The 16,755-nt window shown below is 48.0% G+C and overlaps 1 protein-coding gene across 4 annotated transcripts in view; it reads left to right on the top strand.

Moving 5' to 3' along the window:
* Positions 1 to 16,755, top strand: part of NDRG3 (NDRG family member 3) — a 78,429-nt gene that overhangs the window by 23,635 nt on the left and 38,039 nt on the right. For 2 of the 4 annotated variants that reach the window (XM_002710820.6, XM_008256033.5), the window contains exon 3: positions 10,885 to 10,920. The exons of the other annotated variants lie outside the window; for them this stretch is intronic. In XM_002710820.6, the coding sequence (XP_002710866.1) occupies positions 10,885 to 10,920 (36 nt within the window). The remainder of the gene's footprint in view (positions 1 to 10,884; positions 10,921 to 16,755) is intronic. 4 annotated transcript variants of the gene reach the window in all.

Consider the following 16,755-nt stretch of genomic DNA (forward strand, 5'->3'; position numbering starts at 1 on the left):
GCAGGACCCCAAGTACTTGAGCCATCATTTGCTGCTTCCCAGATGCATCAGCAGGGATCTAGATCCAGAGTGGAGTAGCCAGGACTTGAACCTGGATTTTGACATGGAATGCAGACATCCCAAGTGTTGGCTTAACTTGCTGTGCCATAACGCCAGCCCTGCAGTGTCTCACTTCTGGTGTCTGTCATCTCCACTCTGATTTGCCTGTGATGTTCTTACCAGTTCCCCACCTGTGCTTTGCTTCTTCCCTCTCCCCATCTGCACACATGAGAATTCTCTGCTCTGACCAAACAGGGAGATAGATGGGAAGCCTTCTGCATGTGACATTCCCAAACAAGTAATTCCACTCAGTTAGCCACCCTCCCCCTCCCCAGTGTGTAACTGCTTCTGCCTGTGCCCAGCAATGGGTGCTTTTGTGACTGTTGTAAAAGAGATCATAACGATAGTGCTTGCACTCACTGTTGCATTTGATGCTCCCGGCAGCTCAGTGAGGTTGGGAGCACAGATCAGTTTATTCTCATGTTATGAATGAGAATAATGAGGACCAAGGCTGAGAAAGGTGAAGTAGCTTGCTCAGGGTGAGTTCCTCAGAGTACTGTCCCAGTCTGGACACCGCTGGTGTTGGGACTGGATAACCATCTGCTGTGGTGCACTGCTGTGTGCGTTGTAGGGCATTTAGCAGCTTCCTTGGCCTCTACCACTGGATGCTGATGGCATGGCACTCCACCCACAGTTGTGACAAAATGCCTTCAGATGTCGCCGGATGTCCCCCGGGGACCAAGTCGCCATGGTTGAAAACCACTCACAGGGAGGAAAGCGTCCAAGTTTGAACAGGAGCAGATGTATTATGGTTTCTTTTATTTTATTTTTTTCTTTTATTTTATTTTTTTTTTTTGACAGGCAGAGTGGACAGTGAGAGAGAGAGACAGAGAGAAAGGTCTTCCCTTGCCGTTGGTTCACCTCCAATGGCCGCCGTGGCCGGCGCTGATCCAATGGCAGGAGCCAGGTACTTATCCTGGTCTCCCATGGGGTGCAGGGCCCAAGGACTTGGGCCATCCTCCACTGCACTCCCTGGCCACAGCAGAGAGCTGGCCTGGAAGAGGGGCAACCAGGACAGAATCCGGCACCCCGACTGGGACTAGAACCTGGTGTGCCGGTGCCGCAAGGCGGAGGATTAGCCTAGTGAGCTGCGGCGATGGCCCTGTTGTTGCTTGTTAAACACCTTTTATATGCCGGGGGCCTCACATAGTTCCCTCTTTTTTTTTTTTTTTTTTTTTTTGGCAGGCAGAGTGGACAGTGAGAGAGAGAGACAGAGAGAAAGGTCTTCCTTTGCCGTTGACTCACCCTCCAATGGCCGCCGCGGCCGGTGCGCTGTGGACAGCACACCGCGCTGATCCGATGGCAGGAGCCAGGTACTTCTCCTGGTCTCCCATGGGGTGCAGGGCCCAAGGACTTGGGCCATCCTCCACTGCACTCCCTGGCCACAGCAGAGAGCTGGCCTGGAAGAGGGGCAACCGGGACAGAATCCGGTGCCCCGACCGGGACTAGAACCCGGTGTGCTGGCGCCGCAAGGTGGATTAACCTAGTGAGCCGCAGCGCCAGCCATAGTTCCCTCTTACAGTTCTTAGAGGATCCCTTTGAGGCAGGTGGCAGCGTTCCTCGCATAGCAGTTGTGAACTGACGGAAAGGCTGCCTTGCCCAGTCATTGAGTGGCAGAGCTGGGACTGAAACCAGGTTTTCTGGACTCTGACACCTGAGCCCTTTCTGCTTTTGCTGACCCTGTAGATGTTTTGGCATCACTTTCTCTGTAGGAGAAACTTAGAGGCGTGTTTCATCTCATCTCCTCTCTCTCTCTCCTTCCCCTCATAGATACACTGCTAACCAGAGAGGCTGCTGTGCCCTCCAGGCCGCAGGGAGCTAAAGGAAGTGAGGGATCTGTCCTGAGATGACTGGAGGGAGGCATTTTCCATAGAGCTCTGCTCGTGCGGTTTGTGTTAACTTGCCTCGTGTCATCTGCTGGTAGTTTTCCCACTTTATTTTAGTGCGCCTGTCATTTTGTCTCCGGCTCAGAGGTGCAAGATGTGGGCAATTTCGCTGTGCTTGTTTTATTTGAAAGGAGGGTTCATCTACCATCTGCTGCCTCTCTGCTGGCCGATTCACCCTCCTCAGCCAGCAGACCCAGCAGCAAGTGGGAGAGCTGGCTGTGCTTCACCTTCCCTGCCTTCCTCTCCCTGCTGTGGTTCAGATTCTGTGGAGCCAGTGGATGCCTGGAGCCAGGCTTGGGAAGACAAGTCTACAGCCACAGCTGGCTGCCGGAGAACTGAGGACATGTCCACCTCTAGCCAGGAGAATGGAAACAAGCCGTTTACTTTGTTTCGGTGTTACAGTAGAGAGTGAGGTCATCCTTACTGGGTGTTTTCCTTTCTGCTAGTGACAGGTAAGCAGGGGAGAAGATGCTGCGGCTGGAAGGAGGGAACCCCCAAGCATCGACATTTTTCTCTCTTCCAAGAGAGCAGAGGCAGGTGAAGGATTAGGGCCAAAGTCACTTAAAAAATTGCAATCAAAGCCATTTATTTAGGCAGGCATTTGCTGCAGTGGTTAAGGTACTACGTGGGCACCTGCCTCTCATCAGAGTGCCTGGGTTCAGTCCCTGGCTCCGCTCCTGATTCCAGCTTCCTGTTAATGCCACCCTGGGGGGCAGCAGGTGATGCCTCAGCTACTGGCATCCCTGCTACCTGCGTGGGAGACCTGGATTGAGTTTTAGGCTTCTGGCTATTGTGGGCATTTGGGGAGTGAACCAAGGGATGGGAGATCTGTCTCCGTGTGTGTCCACCTTGCAAGTAAGTTTAAATAAATTTTAAAATAGAAGTCTAAAACTTTTATCAAAGATATTCAGGAAGTGTTATGTAGTGTGAACTAGTGGGTGGGTTTCCCCTAAAGTGCGAAGAGGTAATTGTCACACCTGTTGTCTGAAGTGCTCTAGATGGGACTACAGCAGGGAGTGAGCCCCTCAGCAGGCAGCCCAGGTGACTCTCAGTCAGAAGAGGCCAAGCTTTAGTCACGGCTCAGCAGGCTGCCCAGGGAGTTTTTAAAGTAGGGTCCATGAGCTGTGATGTTTACCTAGTATGTTAGTGTAGGAGTTTGTCTTAGAGTTGAAGTTGCACTTTTTTTTTTCTTAGCAGTTTAAAGTTGGTTATCTGACTGTAGGTAGTTTAATACAAGTATCTGACCTCTTTATGAACTTTTTTTTTTTTTAACAGGCAGAGTTAGACAGTGAGAGAGAGAGACAGAGAGAGATGTCTTCCTTTTTCCGTTTGTTCACCCCCCCAAATGGCCGGCGCACTGCGCCAATCCAAAGCCAGGAGCCAGGCGCTTCCTCCTGGTCTCCCATGTGGGTGCAGGGCCCAAGGACTTGGACCATCCTCAACTGCACTCCCGGGCCACAGCAGAGAGCTGGACTGGAAGAGGAGCAACCGGGACAGAACCAGCGCCCCAACAGGGACTGGAACCCAGGATGCCGGCGCCACAGGTGGAAGATTAGCCTAGTGAGCCGCGGCACCGGCCTTTATGAACTTCTTTGTGACATGTCATTTTCTTAGTACTTTTTAAGGTAATGATTGTTATGGATAGATAAATACATACCCCCCCACACACACATTTCCATAGTTTTTGCTCTTGCCTCTGGATTATCAGGTTGAACAGATTTTTGCTTAAAAATGGTTTGAATTCAAGTGTTAGCACCATAAAAAATGGTTTACTGATGATTGTAAAATATTGATTTATCCTAATTGATTATATTGGTCTTTATTATTAAAATTGGGTTTTGTCTGGGATTATATAGTGCTTTAGATTTCACAGTCCTCCATTTTCCTACCTCTTTCTGTTGGGGAAAATAGTTGTCATTTTAACAGAAATGCTGTCTTACTCTCTGTGACAGCTTTGGTTTGGAACAGGGCGCTTCTAAAGCCTTTATTGTCGTAACCGCTGGTTCTCCCCACTTCAGTTGCTAGCACTTCAATCACAAGTAAACCTTCCTGCTTAGTCTCCGTTTCTTCCTCAAATTGAGAAATGATGTTTGTGGCTGTACAGGTGTCAGGACTGGGGATAGACTAGTGGTGAATCAGAATCAGGCCCCTGCTTCAAGTTCCCAGAGCTGTAGCTTTGCCCGCAGTGTCTTCCCGTTGCTGTTCTAAGGTGTGTCATCTTCCCTAACATGTCTGTTCCCTCTGTCTGTTGAAACTATGGATGTGAGTGAATCTCATGTTGAGAAAGCATCTGTCTTCCCCCAGCAGTTGCTTGTCTTTTTAAGTTTCTTCTACATCCCAACCTTTTTCTTTTTCATACTTGCCTTTATTCATTAATCTGTTCTCAGTTGGTTTTTGCTTATCTTCTAGGCTTGTAATTGAGAGAATTACTTCTCATCTTCCTTTTAAAAAAAGATTATTTATTGGAAAGGCAGAGCAACAGAGAGAGAAAAATTATCCATCTGCTGGTTCACTTCCCAGATGGTCGCAGCACAGCTGGGCCAGGCCAAAGCCAGGAGCCTGGAACTCCATTCGAGTCTTCCACATGGGTGACAGGGGCCCAAGCACTTGAGCCATCCTCCTTTGCTTGCTTGCTTGCTTGCTTGCTTGCTTTTTTTTTTTTTTTTTAAGATTTTATTTATTTATTTGTGAGGTAGAGTTACAGATAGTGAGAGGGAGAGACAGAGAAAAAGGTCTTCCTTCCTTTGGTTCATTCCCCAAAGGCCACAACGGCCAGAGCTGTGCCGATCTGAAGCCAGGAGCCAGTTGCTTCTTCCCGGTCTTTCACATGGGTGCAGGGCCCAAGTACCTGGGCCATCCTCCATTGCCCTCCCAGGCCACAGCAGAGAGCTAGATTGGAAGATGGGCAGCTGGGACCAGAACTGGTGCCCATATGGGATACCGGCGCCTTAGATGGAGGATTAACCCACTGTGCCATGGGGCCGGCCCCTTTCCTTTGCTTTCCCACGTGCGTTAGCAGAGAGCTGGATTGTAAGTGGAGCAGCCAGCACTCAGACTAGTGATCTGATATGGAATGCGGGTGTTGCAAGTGGCAGCCTAACCCGCTACGTAACACCAGCCTCTCGTCTGCCTTCTGGAGCTGCTCTGTTTACCTTCTGTATTTGGCACTGAGGCTTCACCAAGTAACACTCCCCTCTCCTGGCCTCTATCTTGGTCTTTTTCATGGACTTATTTTCATCTTGTTCTCCCTTTAAATTATTCTATAATTTTTTCTGTGAATTCCTTTCTGTTGTTTAAGTCTGCTTAGTGCGAGAATGTCTCTGAATATGGAGTTAATGGCATCTTTGAATTGTGTAGAAGGAAAAAATCATCCACAGCTTGAAATTTCGTTTTTGTTAGAAACCCTGTGTGCTGTGAACATCTGAGACAAATAAGTCTCTAGGGAAAGGCCCTAGGAAGTCTACAACCTTTCAGAATGACCCAGTGATTATTAATGAGGTTTTTAAAAGTGGTTGTTTATTTTTAACTACTTGAAAGGCAGTGACAGGGGCAGGGGGTTGGGGGAATGGGTGTGTGGGCCAGTGGGTTGCCACTTCGGTTGCCCCCATCCCATATCGGAGTGCCTGGGGCCTGGAAACAGTAGGAGATGGCCCGAATATTTGAGTCCCAGTCACCCATGTAGGAGACCAGGATGTAGTTCCTAGCTCCTGGCGTTGGCCTGGGCCAGCCCTGATTGTTGTAGGCATTTGGGGAATGAACCAGGAAATGAAAGATGTGTGTGTGTGTTTCCCTCTCTGTGTCTCCCTGTGTGTGTGTGTCTTTCAAATAAATAGATGAGTAGATCTTAAACAAGAAATCCAAGAAAATGAATAGTAGTCTTCCCCAAGTAATTGGTGCCATTTATCTAAGAGTGTAGCTGTATACAACGGATTAGGAGCATGTGGTTGTTTTTGCTGTATACTCAAAAAACCGAGAGCTTGGCTGCTGGAGGAATCGCTTCTCTGCTTTTGCCGTTTCCCTTTGTGCACATCTCAGAGCCTCAGGGCCTCACAAAATGTCTCATGGCCGCGAGCACAGGGATGTGAGGAAGGAAAGTCGTGGTGCAGCGACAGCTGCTTCCCAAAGAGCTCAGCAAAACGTGTGACTCTGTTCCCCTACTGAGATGTTAGTTCCGACTGCAGTGTTCTCTCCTCTCATGATTGCTAAAGGAACCTCTCTGAATCCTGTGGAATCAGAGCCCTATCAGGGTCTCTGGTGGTTTGTTTGTTTGTTTTTAGATATATTTATTTATTTGAAGGGCAGAGTTGCAGAGAGGCAGAGGCAGAGAAAGAGAGGTGTCTTCCATTCGCTGGTTCACTCCCCAGTTGGCAGCAATGGCCAGAGCTGCACCAATCTGAAGCCAGGAGCCAGGAGCTTCTTCTGGGTCGCCCATGCAGGTGCAGAGGCCAAGGACTTGGGCCATCTTCTACTGCCTTCCCAGACCATAGCAGAGAGCTGCATCGGAAGTGGAGAGGCCAGGACTCGAACTGGTGCCCATATGGGATGCTGGCACTGCAGGCAGCAGCTTTACCTGCTACGCCACAGCACCAGCCCCTGTGTATTTATTTGAAAGGCAGAGTTGCAGAGAGAGAGAGAGAAATCCTCCATCTGCTGGTTCACTCCCCAAATGGCCACAACAGCTGGAACTGGGCTGATCCAAAGCCAGGAGCCAGGAGCTTCTTTTGGGTCACCATGCAGGTATAGGGGCCCAAGGACTTGGGCCATCCTCTACTGCTTTCACAGGCTATAGTAGAGAGCTGGATCAGAAGAGATGCAGCCGGGACTCAAACCAGTGCCCATGTGGGATATGAGCACTGCAGGCGGTGGCTTTACTCTCTATATACCACAGTGCTGGCCCATCAGGATCTGTCTTGACATCGTGGTAAATCATCCCTCAACCTTGTATTGCAAAGTGTGAGTTGTAAACATATTTTTTTACCATACCCAGTCCTTTTGCCCCTAGTTTTCTAATTGCAGAAGGGGAAGTACCTTCTCATTACAGAAAAGTATTAAGAATATTGTAATCCCTCATAATCTATGCAGAAATAGCTGCTAGTGTTAGTGCTTTATTCTTTTTTTTTTTTTTTTTTTTTTTTTTTTTTTATAGGCAGAGTGGACAGTGAGAGAGAGAGAGAGATCTTCCTTTTGCCGTTGGTTCACCCTCCAATGGCGCTGCGCTGATCTGATGGCAGGAGCCAGGTACTTCTCCTGGTCTCCCATGGGGTGCAGGGCCCAAGGACTTGGGCCATCCTCCACTGCACTCCCTGGCCACAGCAGAGAGCTGGCCTGGAAGAGGGGCAACCGGGACAGAATCCGGTGCCCCAACTGGGACTAGAACCCGGTGTGCCGGCACCACAAGGCGGAGGATTAGCCTACTGAGCCGTGGCGCCGGCCAATGCTTTATTCTTTTAATGTGGTTGCGGTGAGACTGTAAAGAATGTTTCGTATCCTGCTCTTCTGTGACTTGATGACCATATCCTATCCTAAACTGGAATGCTGTCAGGTTTTTTGGCTTTGACCCAAAGTCTTAACAAAAATCCCTCAACATTTAATTTTTTTATATTGGCTTATTCATTTTACAAATGTCCAGGCACCTGACTTATACCAGGCTCCATGCTGTGTTTGGAGGAGGTACAGGTTATATCAGAAACTGGAAAGTCACTGGCTGGTCATTTCTGTTCTACTGACACCACCTACACTAGTTCATAGGAGGCTTTTCCCTCTTTCTCACGGTCTAACTGGAAATTAAACACAGTGACATCACTTGAAAAAAATGTTTTTGGGGCAGGCATAAAAGGTAAAGCCACTACCTACCATTCCAGTATCCTGTTGGGTGCTGGCTCATGTCCCGGCTGCCCCACCTCTGATACAACTCCCTGCTAATGACCTGGAGAAAGCAGTACTTGGGCCCCTGCTACCCACATTGGAGACCTGGAAGAAGCTGCTGGCTCCTGGGTTCAGCTTAGCCCTACCCTATCCATTGTGGCCATCTGAGGAGCGAAGCAGTGGGTAGAAGATAACATCCATCCCCCCCCCCTCTGTAATTCTGACTTTCAAATAAATAAATCTTCAAAAATTTTTTTGTTTATTTTTATTTTATTTGAAAGGCAGAGGGGCCGGCGCTGTGACATAGTGAGTAAAGCCGTTTCCTGTAGTGCTGGCATCCATATGGGCGCTGGTTCAAGTCCTGGCTGCTCCACCTCTGATCCAGCTCTCTGCTACAGCCTGAGAAAGCAGTAGAAGATGGCCCAAGTCCTGGGGCCCCTGCACCTGCATGGGAGACCCTTGCTCCTGGCTTTAGATCAGTACAGCTCTGGCTGTTGCAGCCAACTGGGAAGTAAACCAGCAAATGGAAGGCCTCTCTCTCTCTCTCTGCCTCTCCTTGTCTCTCTCTGTACGCTGACTTTCAAGTAAATAAATAAATCTTAAAAAAAGAAAAAAAGGCAGAAAGAGAGAGACAGAGATCTTCCATCCACTGGTTCACTCCCCCAAATGCTTGCAATAACCAGGGCTGTGCCAGGCCAAAGCCAGGAGTCAAGAACTACATCCAGGTCTTCCACATGGTGGCAGGGGCCCAAGTACATGAGCCATTAACTGCTGCTTGCTAGGGTGTGTATTAGCAGGAAGCTGGAGTGGAAGCAGAATAACTGGGACTCGAACCAGGCACTCTGATATAGGGTATGGGCATCCCAATGACAACTTACACCTCTGTGCCACAATGACTCTGTTAAGTTCTCAGACATCTCACGGGGCCAGGGAGTGCCATGGGAGAGGATGCTCCTGTTTTCCAGTAGCGACATTCCTCGGAAATGTGCTGCCCAGGCCCTCGGCCCAGTCTTGCAGTTACCTGTGCCGTGGCTGCAGCAGAGTTTATTTTTCCGAATTCAGTTTCATTTCGGGAATAATGCTTCGGACTAGCTGTCTCTTCCGTTCTCTTGCCTGTTCTTCGTGGTGCATCAGTCTCTGCATGGGTATCTATTGTGACTTTCCTGCCACCTTTAGAGAATCCAGGGCTGCTCACTTTAACCTTACTCCTTCAGAAGCTTCTGGTCTTCAGATCAGTGGACGTTCCCGTGGTCGTGGGAGAGTTCTGTGTCTGCACTGCCCAATAATACGAGCCTTTGAAATGCGGCTAATGCAACTGAGGAACCGCATTTTTAATTTTAATGAATTTAAACTCAAATTGTAACATGTGGCTCATGGCTACCATATTGGATAGTGCAGCTCTAAATCATCCCAGCTGACTCTACTGGTTTGTCCCACAGGAAGGATGGTTTGGCTTTTTTGGGTGTTTGTGCCGCTCAGGACTCTGGTTTTAACCTATTTTACTAGCAGCATAGGTGACGGGACCCAGGACTGCTTCTAGGGGGGGTCTTCTTGACGGGGAATGCCCGGAGCTTCTCAGGAGAGGCAGCTTTTGCGAGTGTGTCTGGCAGCAGCTCCATACGTTCTGGACGGAGGAAATAGGTTATGATTTCTAAATAAGGAGCGCTTTCCTCAGGGGAGGGGATTCCACCTGATGAAAAGTCAAGTGAAGAGGTGTTTTTGTTCCCAGCCAGATACATCATTTGTTAGCTTTTTCATGCTGTGGCGTCACCCTTGACCCCGCCTGAAATGTTGCTCAGATGCCTCTGAGTCATTGCCACTGATTTCCCTCTTGATCAAACGTTGCTGTAATATAGCCCATTTGAGAAGTTGGATGAATTCTCCTTGGATCCTTTGGCTGTATTCTGCTATTCAATGATTTGTCCTTTTTTCCTATTAGAATTTTCATAGGGTAAAATAGATATGCCAGTGTTTGGAACCCTGCCTTTCTTCTTCATTATATTTGAAGTCTTTTTTTATTTATTTATTTATTTTATTTTTTGTTTGTTTAAAAGGCAGAGTTAGAGAGAGAGACAGAGAGAAATCTTCCATCTACTGGGTCACTCCCCAGATGGCCACAATGGCCAGGGCTTGGCCAGGTGAAAGACATGAGCCCAGAACCCCATCCTGGTTTCTCATGTGAGTGGCAGGACCCAAGCAATCCTCTGCTGCCTTCCCTGGTACATTAGCAGAGAGCTGGATTGGAAGTGGAGCAGCCAAGACTCAAACTAGCACTCCGATGGGGGATGCTTGCATTATAGGCAGCAGCTTAACACCCTGGGCCGCAATGCAGCCCCTCAAGTCTTCCCTTTCTGTAGCTTTGTTCTCTTCCTCATCCTTTCTTTTTTTTTTTTTTTTTAATTTTTTGACAGGCAGAGTGGACAGTGAGAGAGAGAGACAGAGAGAAAGGTCTTCCTTTTGCTGTTGGTTCACCCTCCAATGGCTGCCGCAGCCAGCGCGCTGCAGCCGGTGCACCGCGCTGATCCGATGGCAGGAGCCAGGTACTTTTCCTGGTCTCCCATGGGGTGCAGGGCCCAAGCACTTGGGCCATCCTCCACTGCCTTCCCAGGCCACAGCAGAGAGCTGGCCTGGAAGAGGGGCAACCGGGACAGAATCCGGCGCCCCAACCAGGACTAGAACCCGGTGTGCCGGCGCCGCTAGGCGGAGGATTAGCCTAGTGAGCCGCGGCGCCGGCTACCCTCTTCTTGAAAGTTCTTCCTGCTGTCCTTAGGTAGGGATGCACAAAGCTGCAAGCTTTGTTTGTAAGAGAACTGGGTTCCTTTCCTTGTCCTCACCGTATGTCACCAAAGCATGATCTTACCTAACACCTTTTAGTAACCCGCCCTGCCTTGGAGGCCTTTTGATGAGAACCATTTTTAGTTTTATGGCAAGCACAGGCTGTACATACATTGCTTTCACTGTGAACTGAATTTGCTGCACATTTGCGGGAAGCCACGAGGGGAAACTGACTGTGTTTTCTGCCTTCTGTTGACAGAATGGTACTCGAAACTTCCAGGACTTTGACTGTCAGGTAAGGCCTGTGCCAGCACCGAGGAGGCTGTGTACGGCTGTGCAGTGCTGCCCTGCCCTGGGTCAAGCGTCTTTAATATGATTTGCTGTCATGTTCAAAAATTGCCTTCCAGGCACCAGTTTTATGTTGGTGGGTTAATGGGTTGAGCTCTTTGTGATGCAGATCTTGGGTCTCCCACATGGGTGGCAGATCCCAGTTACTTGAGACATCACTACTGCCTCTCAGGGTCCACATTAGCAGGAAGCTAGAGTCAGGAGCGGAGGAACCCCGTACTCTGATATGGTATGTACCAGATATGTTTTTTTTTTCCAGATTTTTAATTTATTTATTTGAAAGGCAGAGTTACAGAGAGAGGCAGAAAGAGAGATATATCTTCAATCTGCTGGTTTACTACCCAAATGGCTGCAGCGGCTGAAACTGAGCCAATCTGAAGCCAGAAGCCAGGAACTTCTTCCAGGTCTCCCACATAGGTGCAGAGGCCTAAGGACGTGGGCCGTCTTCTGCTGCTTTCCCAGGTGCATTAGCAGGAAGCTGGATCAGAAGTGGAGCAGCCAGGTCTTGAACCAGCACCCATATAGGATGCCAGTGTCACAGGCGGAGGCTTAACCTGCTATGCCGTAACACCAGCCCTTAGCAGGCATCTTAACTAGTATCTTTTGGTTTTTTTTTAAAGATTTTATTTATTTATTTATTTGAGAGGTAGAGTTACAGACAGTCAGAGGAAGAGACAGAGAGAAAGGTCTTCCATCTGCTGGTTCACTCCCCAAATGGCCACAACAGCTGGAGCTGAGCCAATCAGAAGTCAGGAGCCAGGAGCTTCTTCTGGGTATCCCATGCAGGTGCAGGGGGTCAAGTGCTTAGGCCATCTTCCACTGCTTTCCCAGGCCATAGCAGAGAGTTGGATTGGAAGAGTAGCCGGGACTAGAACCGGTGCCCATAGGGGATGCTGGAGCTGCAGACAAAGGGTTAACCTGTGCCACAGCATTGGCCCCTTAAGTAGTGTCTTAACCGGTAGACTAAATGCCTGCCCCTGGTGATAATTCTTATTCAAAAAGTTATATTTTATTTTTTAATAAATAGTGGTAAGTGAAGTTTGTGTTTAGTTGTTTTTAATTTGACCTGACTTATAATTTGGATCCTATATTGAACCAGTGGAGCTTCATTGCTATTAATATTTTATATGGTTTACTTAAGAGATCATTTGAGAGAGAGTAACAGTAAAATCCAAGATGAGGGACTCCAGAAATGCTATATCACTCTTTTTTTTTTTTTTTTTTTTTGACAGGCAGAGTGGACAGTGAGAGAGAGAGACAGAGAGAAAGGTCTGGTCTTCCTTTTTGCCGTTGGTTCACCCTCCAATGGCTGCCACGGCTGGCGCGCTGTGGCCAGCACACCGTGCTGATCCGAAGGCAGGAGCCAAGTACTTATCCTGGTCTCCCATGGGGTGCAGGGCCCAAGGACTTGGGCCATCCTCCACTGCCTTCCCGGGCCACAGCAGAGAGCTGGCCTGGAAGAGGGGCAACCGGGACAGAATCCGGCGCCCCGACCGGGACTAGAACCCGGTGTGCCGGCGCCGCAAGGCGGAGGATTAGCCTATTGAGCCGCGGTGCTGGCCGCTATATCACTCTTACTCAAAAGTATGGAAGTGTTTATTTCTATAAAATTGAACACCCCCCCAAAAAAAGACAATTGGAATACAAAGAGTTACATGTTTATTGCAAAGTAGTTAAGGATATGCCAAAAAAGAACTGTCACCTATTATTTCGCCAATGTTAGTATTTTGATATAGTTCCTGGATTTTCTCATACATAAATATAATTATATAGAAAATAAAATTGAGTTTTATAAATATAAATATGAGTCACTTTTTAATATTAAGGCTTAAAAATAGTCTGGCCAAAACCCTGATACTTTGGGGGAGGCTTTAATATAGTAACATGTTCAAGTGGAACTTGCAGTTCAGTTCTGACACAAATGTGCTGACGGCAAGGGTTTGTGCTGTCATGCGTTTATCACTGCCCTCCAGTGCACAGAAGCTTTGGGTTATGCAGGAGGAAAACCATAGCTCCCTCTCTGCCCCTCCTCCCACCATTCCCGAATGCTTGCCTTCATTCTAGTCTCTGTGAAGGGCTTGTGTGCTGTTCAGGAGCCAAGGAGCAGCAGGGTCAGGAGACCAGCAGCAGGCTGATAGGAGACCCAGGAGGTAGGATTGTGATGTGAAATGATGGCCTGGTTTGCCTGTAAGCTTCCCAGAAGCCACTGGGCTGTTCTTAGGAGACCAAGCAGAATAAATCGGCAGCCAGCCCTGTCACCACTGGACAGGCATTCACTCTTGGTGCTGGCGGTGTCCACTAGCATAGCCGTGGCGTGGACGTGAACTGAAGCCAGCTAATCTGGCTTCCTTCAGGTCTGAGTCTTGACTAAGAAAAATCTTAAAGGAATCTTTGATGCTGTACCGGGGAAGTAATCTTAGTATGGTTGACTAAGAAAGGTATAATCTTGGTTCCTTGGTTGTCCTTAGTGACATCATTGCATATACTCCTCTGAGGCAAGCAACAGTTCTGTTATGGATATTAAAAGTCGTGAAGGAGGGACCCGCGCTGTGGTGTAGCAGGTTGAGCCTCCACCTGCGGCACCTGCCAGCATCCCATATGGGTGTTGGTTCATGTCCTGGCTGAGTCTTGGCATATATTGTCAAATCACCTTCTACTTCTACCAGAGGGGTGCTCAGTAAATACTAATGGAGAGCAAAGAGCTGCCCTCTGCCAGGGCAGAACCATGAACCAGGCTGATCGTGGGTGGAGCTCTTGCTCCTAGGGTACTCCAGGCACCACTGACAGCTGAGTACTTGCATGCTGCTGTTTAATTGCAGTCGCTCTTTAGAGGACTAATGGGTAAAACCCAATCTGTGGGAATTGGTTTTGGAACTATAATTCACATGTATGTACATGTACTTGCCTCTGCAAAGGGGCTTTAGAATGTGTGTGTATATATAATATGTGTGTGTGTATTTGAAAGAGTGACGAGGAGAGAGAAAATCTTCCATCTGCTGGTTCACTCCCCAGATGGTCTCTAGCAGGCACGTTAGTGGGGAGCTGGATCAGAGGTAGAGCAGCCAGGCCTCCAGCTGGTGCTGACATATGGAATGCCACATGGCAAGCAGTGGCATAACACAGGTCTCCTCAAAGGGGCTTAAACAGCTTTAAACCCTAGCAGATCTCTTAGTGAATGGGCATTGTTACAACATAAGAATTAAGTGAAATGGATATCCTGGAATTTCCTTCAAAGGGAAGGGAGAGGTGATTGGTGAGAGCTGGATTCAGTCTGTTAGAGCCAGAGTCAGTGCTCCTTTCCTGGCCTTGCAGACTGTCCTAGATGCCTTCAGCCTCATGTCCCACTGGTTCCCTTCTTGTGCACTGCCCCCACCCACCGTGTGAAATTATTGCTGACCCACCCCCACTTCTGTGTGCTTTTCATTCTTTGCTCACATTTCCTCCCCTTCCTCAAATACATTTTTAAAAATAATTTAGTAAGGAAATACGATCTACTGATAGAAGACTGACTGTGTTTTCTGCCTTCTGTTGACAGAATGGTACTCGAAACTTCCAGGACTTTGACTGGAAGTCAAAGTTTAGAGAAAAATTCTTTTACTGTGGCATTCAATGAAATGCAAAGAATTTTACCCTCCTACACAGGTATAAGATATTTGGGGGTATTCTATCAAACATTCCTATATAGCAATAACAACTAGGGGGAGGCATGTGACACAGCAGGTAAGATACCAGTTGGGACGGCAGCATCCTCTATCAGAGTACCTGGGTTCACGTCCTGATTCCACTTCCCATTCTCATTCCCATTCCAGCTTCTTGCTGCTAATGCACATTCTAGCAGGTGATGGCTCAAGTACTTGGGTGCCTGCCACCTATGTGGGAGACCCAGATGGAGTTCCTGGCTTCTGCTTTGGCCCGGCCTGACCCAGCCCCAGCTTTTGGGGTCATTGGGGAGTGAACTAGTAGATGAGACAGAGATCTCTGTATCTCTCTGCTTTTCAAATAAATAATAAAAACTGTACCCAAGGATCATACAGTACTACTTATTGGAAACAGGATAAAATTCCATACTAATAAAAATATTGACATTCCCTAAAGTACAAATTGTCATTTAAGTTTACCTAAATTATTTTAGATTGGCCAGGGGAGGGAACAAAATATTAACAGACATGAAGTGATCGTAGCTCTGCTGAGTTTAGAGAGATTGGATGAGTCAGATCGATCTTCTGATGACAGCTCAAGAATAAGGACTTGGGAAAAGGTGAGAGCTGGTTATTATCAGATAGTGATAATGTCCTACTCTTAAACCTAAACTCTTTTTTTAAAAGTTTCTCTTCACACCAAGGTCAATCATTTTTTTTAAAGATTTATTTTATTTATTTGAAAGACAGAGTTACAGTGAGAGGTAGAGACAGAGAGAGAAGTCTTCATCCGCTGATTCACTCCCCAGATGGCTGCAACGGCCAGAGCTGTGCCGATCTGAAGCCAGGAGCTTCTTCCAGGTCACCCATGTGGGTACAGGGGCCCAAGGACTTGGGCCATCTTCTACTGCTTTCCCAGGCCATGAGAGAGAGCTGGATCGGAAAAGGAGCAGCTGGGACTAGAACCAGTGCCCATATGGGATGCCGGCGCCACAGGCGGAGGATTAACCAAGTGAGCCACGGTGCCAGCCCCGATAATGTCCTACTCTGAAATATTTCTCTTCACATCAAGGTCAATCCTTTTTTTTTTTTTTTTTTTTTTTTTTTTTTTTTTAAGATTTACTTATTTATTTGAAAGTCAGAGTTACAGAGAGACAGAGGCAGGGGGAGAGAAAGAGAGGTCTTCCATCTGCTGGTTCACTCCCCAGATGTCCAAAGCCAGGAGCCAGGAGCTTCTTCCAGGTCTCCCACACGGGTTTAGGGGCCCAAAGACTTGGGCCATCTTCTACTGCTTTCCCAGGCCATAGCAGAGAGCTGGATGGAAAGTGGAGCAGCCAGGACTCGAACCGGTGCCCATATGGGATGCCGGCATTTCAGGCAGCAGCTTTACCCTCTACTCCACAGTACTGACCCCACTACATCATTTTTTAAATTTTTATTCATTTTTATTTGAGAGAGAGAGAGAGATTTTCCATCTACTGGTTTACTTCCAAAATGTTCACAATAGCTGGGGGTGGATCAGGCTGAAGCCAGAAGCTGGACTCAGTCTGGGTCTCTCATGTGAATGGCAGGGATCCAAGTACTTGAGCCGACACCTGCTGCCACTCAGGGTGCACATCAGCAGGAAGCTGGGATTGGAGGCGGAGCTGGGACTCAAGCCCAGGCACCGCATGGAATGCAGGTGTCCTCGAAGTGGCATCTTTTTAAGATTTATTTATTTATTTATTTGAAGAGTAGAATGACAGAGATAAAGAGAGAGAGCATCTTCCATATACTGATTGACTCATCAGATGTTTACAACAGCTGATGGCTGTTTTTGGCAGAATCTAGAAGCCCTGAGATCCATCAGTCCTCACACAGATGGCTCCAAAGCACTTGGGCCATCCTCTGCTGCTCTCCCAGGCACATTAGCAGGGAGCTGCATTGGAAGTGGTGTAGCCAGAACTCGGAACTGACACCCCGAGATGGGGTGCCAGCATTGCAAGTGGTGGCTTAACCCTCTGGGCCACAGCACCTGCACCCTAACTAGCATCTTAACCACTGTACCAGACACTCATCCCTTTAACCTAAATTCTTAAAAAGACTACGTCTTTCATATCTTTCATATGTCAGCCCTGTATCCTTTCAGTTGTTTCATAAGACTG

Source organism: Oryctolagus cuniculus, chromosome 11, assembly GCF_051225735.1.
Source record: "Oryctolagus cuniculus isolate XC-2025 breed Fujian yellow rabbit chromosome 11, ASM5122573v1, whole genome shotgun sequence".
In the NCBI taxonomy this organism is placed as follows: Eukaryota; Metazoa; Chordata; class Mammalia; order Lagomorpha; family Leporidae; genus Oryctolagus; species Oryctolagus cuniculus.